Source organism: Corvus cornix, chromosome 2 (genome assembly GCF_000738735.6).
Source record: "Corvus cornix cornix isolate S_Up_H32 chromosome 2, ASM73873v5, whole genome shotgun sequence".
NCBI lineage: Eukaryota > Metazoa > Chordata > Aves > Passeriformes > Corvidae > Corvus > Corvus cornix.
This window is the reverse complement of record NC_046333.1, coordinates 15,612,202-15,619,510: the sequence shown is the minus strand read 5'-3', so window position 1 is coordinate 15,619,510 and position 7,309 is coordinate 15,612,202. Positions and strand designations below refer to the sequence as shown.

The 7,309-nt window shown below is 51.8% G+C and overlaps 1 protein-coding gene across 1 annotated transcript; it reads left to right on the top strand.

The window, feature by feature from the left end:
• Positions 1–4,654: 4,654 nt before the first annotated feature.
• Positions 4,655–6,394, top strand: LOC120409731 (proline-rich extensin-like protein EPR1). Its single transcript, XM_039549681.1, has one exon. It carries the CDS (start codon positions 4,655–4,657, stop codon positions 6,392–6,394), a length of 1,740 nt encoding a protein of 579 aa, XP_039405615.1.
• Positions 6,395–7,309: the final 915 nt, after the last annotated feature.

Genomic DNA, 7,309 nt, shown 5'->3' with positions numbered 1-7,309 from the left:
TGGATCTTTTTTCAGTGTAATTGGGATGCTATCAGAATTTGTTGGGGGTTCCTGTTCTGCTGGATACATCCTTGTTAGCAGCAAAAAACTTGTCCTGGGAAGAGTTATTTGGTAAAATGACCAAAGCCAATGGCAGATGGTGCTACAGAAGGTAAATGTGTTATCAGCAAGTCTGGACTACGTGATGGTGCCAAGGGGCTCTGATGTTCATCAGTTCCACCCAGGTTTCTCGAGCTGCTGCTCTGCATCCTCGGAGTAAAGGCTTTTCCTTTCTTCCACATTTTGAAAGGTTTGTTAAACTTCTTCTTCATGTTGGAGATTCAATTTCACAGTAAGTCTTTTATATTTTTTTAAATGGAAAAGCTATTAAACCACTGACAGCATGTCCCTGTCTTCATTTGCTAAATAAAACCCCCTTTCTGCTTGCAGTAACATTGCCAGTGGAAACATGGATAACTGAACCTCTCAGTACTGCCCTGGTTTTAGGGTAAAAATTCCCAGAGTTCCCTTTTACCTAGGGTGGTGTCTGAATTTCATGTAATTAAAAAAAGAGAATTAATTTGTTGTGTATTCTTATGTCCCCTGGCATCTCTTCACCTGAACAATTAGAGACGGGGGTGTGGGTGTGTGTAAAGTGGAATATATGTGTCATCTTGATAGGACAAGATCTTTCAGGACTCTTGTTTGTCCCACAGGTCATTTCACTGGAAGAATTGCTCAGTGAGGGTGAGGCTTCACACAGCTTATCTGACACCCAGCTCCCTGCAGAAAGAGCCGACCCTTGCTTACTGCTTCCCTCACCTCCTGCTGAGTCCTTTTTGCCAGCCCTGAAGTGGTCTAGGGAGTAAAGTGCCAGCAGAAACCTGCCTGGTAAATGTGTCACTGACCTCAGAGGCTGACAGGGCTCACACCAAGGAGCTGCTCAAGGGCAGGGCTGGCGCCTCCTGGCATTGAAGGGCAGGTCAGAGTAACTCTTGGGTCAGCTGTAAGCTCAAATGGCAAATGCTCTTAAAACTCTGAGCTACATGTGCAGAGAACAGGGACTTGTGACATGGAGACTACGCCAAGTTAGGCATGTTTTTCTGGGGTTTAGATGCATGTATGCTTTCATTTCAAAATTTCCACTCTATGAATTTGTACCTGCTGGGTGTCTGAACACAAGTCTAGAAATCAAACTGCCCTATCAACTACAACATGAGCTTTCAGGTAAGCATAAATCAAGGTCTAACTACCAAGCATGTTCTTAATATATTTTAAACAAAGCACCCATCCCAAAGTAAACAGTGCATCTTTAATAGGTTTGGTATATAAAGGAAGCAGTATCTCCAAGGAAATGCTATTCGTCTTCAACTACTAGTCCCTGTTAAACTAACACTGAACTGCTATTCTTGCCCTGGATTGTCTCATCAGATACCAAACCTCTCTCAAGAGAGAGATCTGCTTGGCTGTCCTTATCTGCCATCTGATGAGTTTGGAGCATTTCCTGAACTCCTTAGTTGTTGTGTGAGGATCTTGCAGACTCCCCTGCGGGAGCCTTGTGAGCAAGCACGTGCCCTGACTGCGGGTGCTGAGCAGCCAGCCAGGCTGGCGATCTGCCACGGTTCCTGGGCTGGCTCGGGTGCTTGACACACCTCTGCCCTTGTGCTGGTACATGGAGAGACACAGGTTCTGTCTCTGCATGCGTGTTCTCTCACTCTCCAGACAATCTGCCTCACTTCTGTGGCAGCTGAAACTGTTTGGTGCCTGGTTGGTGTGTGAGGGGGTGTGCAGAATATGTATCTGAGGTGGTCCAGTGCTGCCCCTGGCTCAGCAGAGACAAACTAGTGCATGGCCTGATAAAAACATCTGCTTCAGCTGGCACTTCTTTACCTAGTTGGAGTTTTTAGTGCAGTAGTAGCTGAGGAAACTCCAAAGTGTGGGAATCTCTCTGGCACACGCAAAGCATCCAGCTCTGGAGGGTCAGAGGAAGAGAACGACCAAAATGAGGGTTCAGAAAACCACATCAGGGTGTCAGTGCTCACCTGAACTGCATCGAGCACTGCTATTATGGCCAACTCAGAACTAATTTTGGTCATGCTAGGCCAGACCCCTGTTCCTCTGGAAACTGGCTTCCTTTTGCTTAAAAATCAATGCCACCACGTTTGGGGCTCTGATACCCCACCTAGAATAATCATTGGTATAAGCCCCTAAATCTCTGTATTTTTCTCCTATATATCATTTGGGGCTTTCTCTCTTAATTGTTAGTGTATTTGACCTTGTTTAATTCTCTAGTACCCAGAATTAGTACTGACTGTCCTTGATCAATGTAAGATTAAGTGGAGTTCATACGTTACGTGTAGTTTTGTGACAGACGTATTTTAATCTGAAATGTCAGCAATTGTTTCAAGCTACTCAAGATTAGAGGTTCAATTTAGAAGTTTATTGATCAGAAGGCAACATTTTGGTAGGTGGTTCATGGGAGTTTGTTCCATGCTTTTGCAGTTTCACATGACTGCTCTTCATGGCTTTGGTAAAGCGTAATGGTGGTCTGGGTTTCACAAGAATCTTCCTTTTCCAGTCAGGAGTGGGATTGATACACATCATCCCTGGAGAGTACTTAGTAAGACACTTCAGGCATGTTATAGATTGATTATTCATCATTTAGTAGTTTGAAAACAAGTTTTCATTATCATACATTGACCCAAATAGCTGCTACTATTTTTAGGTAAGCTACTCATATCACAACATTAACTTCTGCTCACATCCAGTGTGCCTACCCATGGGCACTAGATTTTGGAAGATCTAGTCTGAAAACATTGAGATGCCTCAGGCTTTTATGGTGATATAGAGTTTTAGATGGGGACCACCTAAAAGAAACCTGCCATTAACTTCTTACGTAGTTGTTTAGAAAAAAAATCTCATTTCTAATGGTGTTCTATTCTTTTTACTGCCTTGTTCAACTCCGGTGGCATTTGGATTATTATGAGGGTTTTCACAAGGGAAATTTTGTTAATCATATTTTTTCAGCAATGTCATCCCAGACTGACAAGTACAATTATTGAAATAACCTCATAATTGTACCTCTTAATAGTAGAGTTTATAGGATTTTCTCTTTAGAGCTGGAGTGATTAATTCACTTATACAGAGTTATTCAAAGGACAGAATTTCTACCTGGGAATCTAGCATAGTTGTGATGCTTTTGATGTGCTTTTTTAATGCTTTAATCTTTTATTTTCTCAAGCAAAGTGTACATAAATGAGAAGCATTGTCATAAACAGGGTACCTTAAAACCCCTGAATTCAAAAAAAGCTGTGAGAATCTAATAGTTTGCTGAGGGGAGGAGAAAGTTAAAAAATAAGATTTGCTTGTTCATTTTGTTATACACTTGAGTTCTGTACAGATTTGAAATTTTCAGTGAAGTTGTATTCAATATCAATAAATGCAGTCTTTTCTATGTGCTTTTACATTTTGTGGAATTTCCTGGGATGAGTGACAGGGCATTAGTGAACTACAGAAAATACTTTTAACTGAATCTACTTTTCAGTATTAATCTAAAACTCAGAGACTACTAACGCATTTTAATCAATGCAGAAGGAGGCTATAGTGACTAGAGACTTCCCTGAAATGAGAAATCATCCTGATTATTTTTTCCATTTTGAGCCATTGGAGCCATTTTATTTGAAATGTTACTCTTCCTTTTAATTATTTGAGGCTTTTTTCCCTTCTCAGCACACTTTTATGTCTCTTGAATTCCTTGCTAGATCCTGTCATAGTGATCTTAATCTTTGGTCAGGGATTGTGTCCCCTCTTCATGCCTGCACCAAAGTGTCTTGCTGGGATATTTCAGCCATGCAATTTCCAGGTAGGATTTTATCCTCCATTGCATTTTTATGGTCTTGATGCTGGAGTTTTGACTATCATGGCCTCATCTTCCTCTGCCTACTTTTGTTTTCCTGCTGCTCTTCGCCTCCTTTTGTCAGTCTCCTGCTGCTGTTAAAGGGCAATTCCCTTATCACTCCCACGGAATTATCGGTGGACAGCACACGCAGAAACACAGAATCATAAGGGAAAAGACCTCCAAGATCACTGCATCCAACTGTTAACTCAGCACTGCCATGTTCACCGTTAAACCACGTCCCCAAGTGCCCCATCTACACATCTTTTGAACACTTCCAGAATGGTGATTTCACTGGGCAGCCTGTTCCAGTGCTTGACCACCCTTTTCATGAAGAAATATCCAATCTAAACCTCTCCTGGTGCAACCTGAGATGATTTCCTCTCATCCTGCCACTTACTATGTGCGAGAAGAGACCGACCCCCACCTTGCTGCAGCCTCCTGTCGGGCAGTTGTCGAAAGTGGTAAGGTCTCCCCTGAGCCTCTGTTTCTCCAGGCTAAACACCCCCAGCTCCTTCAGCCATTTCTCATCAGACTTACGCTCTGGACCCTTCCCCAGCTTCATTGCCCTTCTCTGGACATGCTCCAGCAACGCCCTTTTTTTGCTGATGAGCCCAAAGCTGAGCCCAGTACTTGAGGTGCAGCCTCAGCAGTGCCGAGTGCAGGGGAACAATCACTGCCCGGGTCCTGCTGGCCACAGTGGTGCTGCTACAAGCCAGACTGCCACTGGCCTTCATGGCCAAATAGTGTAACAGGTCGCTGGCCATTTCCTCTTGGATTATGAGAGCTTCATTCTGCTCCCCGCCCTTATCTTCCACCTTCGCGGCTGCGCTCCCGCTGGGACCGCCTCTTTCGGCGGGAGCCGCCGGGCGCCGCTTGGCGGCGCTGCGCGCACGGGCTCTGCCCGCGCCCGCCCGGGACAGCGGCGGCTCCACCGCCCCCATCGCCCGCATCGCCCGCATCGCCCGCATCGCCCCCATCGCCCGCATCGCCCGCATCGGCCCCCATCGCCCCCATCGCCCGCACCGCCCGCACCGCCCCCACCGCCCGCATCGCCCGCATCGCCCGCATCGCCCGCACCGCCCCCACCGCCCGCATCGCCCGCATCGCCCCCATCGCCCCCATCGCCCGCATCGCCCGCATCGCCCGCATCGCCCCCATCGCCCGCATCGCCCCCATCGCCCGCATCGCCCGCATCGCCCGCATCGCCCCCATCGCCCGCACCGCCCGCACCGCCCCCATCGCCCCCATCGCCCGCATCGCCCCCATCGCCCCCATCGCCCCGCATCGCCCGCACCGCCCCCATCGCCCGCACCGCCCGCATCGCCCCCATCGCCCCCATCGCCCGCATCGCCCCCACCGCCCCCACCGCCCGCATCGCCCGCATCGCCCCCATCGCCCCCATCGCCCCATCGCCCGCATCGCCCGCATCGCCCCCACCGCCCCCATCGCCCGCATCGCCCGCATCGCCCGCATCGCCCGCATCGCCCGCACCGCCCCATCGCCCCCATCGCCCCCATCGCCCCCATCGCCCGCATCGCCCGCATCGCCCGCATCGCCCCCACCGCCCGCATCGCCCCCATCGCCCCCATCGCCCCCATCGCCCGCATCGCCCGCATCGCCCCCACCGCCCCCATCGCCCGCATCGCCTCCATCGCCCGCATCGCCCCCACCGCCCCCACCGCCCGCATCGCCCCCATCGCCCCCACCGCCCGCATCGCCCCCATCGCCCGCATCGCCCGCATCGCCCGCATCGCCCCCACCGCCCGCACCGCCCCCATCGCCCGCATCGCCCCCATCGCCCCCACCGCCCGCATCGCCCCCATCGCCCGCATCGCCCGCATCGCCCCCACCGCCCGCATCGCCCCCATCGCCCCCATCGCCCGCATCGCCCGCATCGCCCCCACCGCCCGCACCGCCCCCATCGCCCGCATCGCCCCCATCGCCCCCCCCGCCCGCATCGGCCTCCATCGCCCGCACCGCCCGCATCGCCCCCACCGCCCGCATCGCCTCCATCGCCCCACCGCCCGCATCGCCCCCATCGCCCCCACCGCCCCCATCGCCTCCATCGCCCCCACCGCCCCCATCGCCCCCATCGCCCGCATCGCCCCCACCGCCTCCATCGCCCCCATCGCCCCCATCGCCCCCATCGCCACCGCCTCCACCGCCTCCATCGCCCCCATCGCCCCCATCGCCCCCATCGCCACCGCCTCCACCGCCTCCATCGCCCCCATCGCCCCCATCGCCCCCATCGCCCCCATCGCCCCCATCGCCTCCATCGCCACCGCCTCCATCGCCTCCGCTGTCTCCGCCGCCTCCGCCGCCTCCATCGTTCCCATTGCTTCCCTCCGCCTCCCTCGCCCCCGCGCCCCCGCCTCCCTCCGCCCCCCACTGCCCCAGCACGGCGAGACCGGGCTGCGGGGATCCCGCCGGGCTCGGGACAAAAATTCACTTCATCCGGCGGTTTTCCCCACAGAGGAGGCAGCAGCAGCGCGGGGGGAGGCACACACTGGCGGGTGAAGGTGATGGGATGCCAGCCTTGCGTGGCACATCCCGGGGGCTGTTTTCTGGATTTATGTGCTGTTTCCCCAGCTCTTGACCACCCACACCTTAACCGTATCTCCATGCTGTCTCCCAGACGAGAGTGCAGAACAGAGATCGTTTCGAGGCCAGTTTGAACTTTTGTAGTTCCTCACCAGGCACAAACCCCACCAGCTCCCTCTGGAAAAGCTCTGTCTTCTTCCAGCGCTACAGCTGGTTTCCTGTAATCAAATCCCCAAGGGACCCAGATTTTTCCCCGATTAAATCTGGACACAAGACACCAGGCTGTGTGAAAAACTGAATGTGTTTCATCATTATTTTGGTGCATCTTACTGTTACCTAAGCTGCTGTTGTATCCTGTTGCCAAAGGTACTTTGGCAAATAGAATTTCTAAAGGAATTAAAAAATTAAAAGGTCAGCACTTGGTCTGTGTGAGTGTTGCAGATATGTCTATACCTCAGGATCTCCTCTGTGTACACAGGCTCGCAGCACTTGGAGGGGAGGGCAATACTCAGCCTGCTGATGGTGTTCAGCCTCACCTTTCCTCCTCCCTCACAGTGCTCATCCAAATCTGCCCCTGAAGACCCTGGCCTCAGCCACTACAAAGTAATGGCAAGCAAAAGCCTGTTAGGAAGAGCAGGGATTTGAGTATTCCTATGTCATCCTGGAAAAAATGCTTGATCTTAAAGCCTGTGTTTGCACTGGTTTCGCAGGTTAGTGCACTTCTTTGTTTTTCCCCTTTGAGTCCCTCCTTTCTTAGCTGAAATAATCAGAGTTTTAATGTAAAATATGATATAAATAGAATAACATAGCATTTGCTAAAACAACAGAAGGATCCAGCCATGAAGGCTTTGCTCTCACAACTGGTAATTAACTGAAGTGGATTATGCCATT

Coding starts and splice junctions, on each gene's coding strand:
- LOC120409731 (XM_039549681.1), top strand. CDS start 4,655: ATGAGAGCTTCATTCTGCTCCCCGCCCTTATCTTCCACCTTCGCGGCT.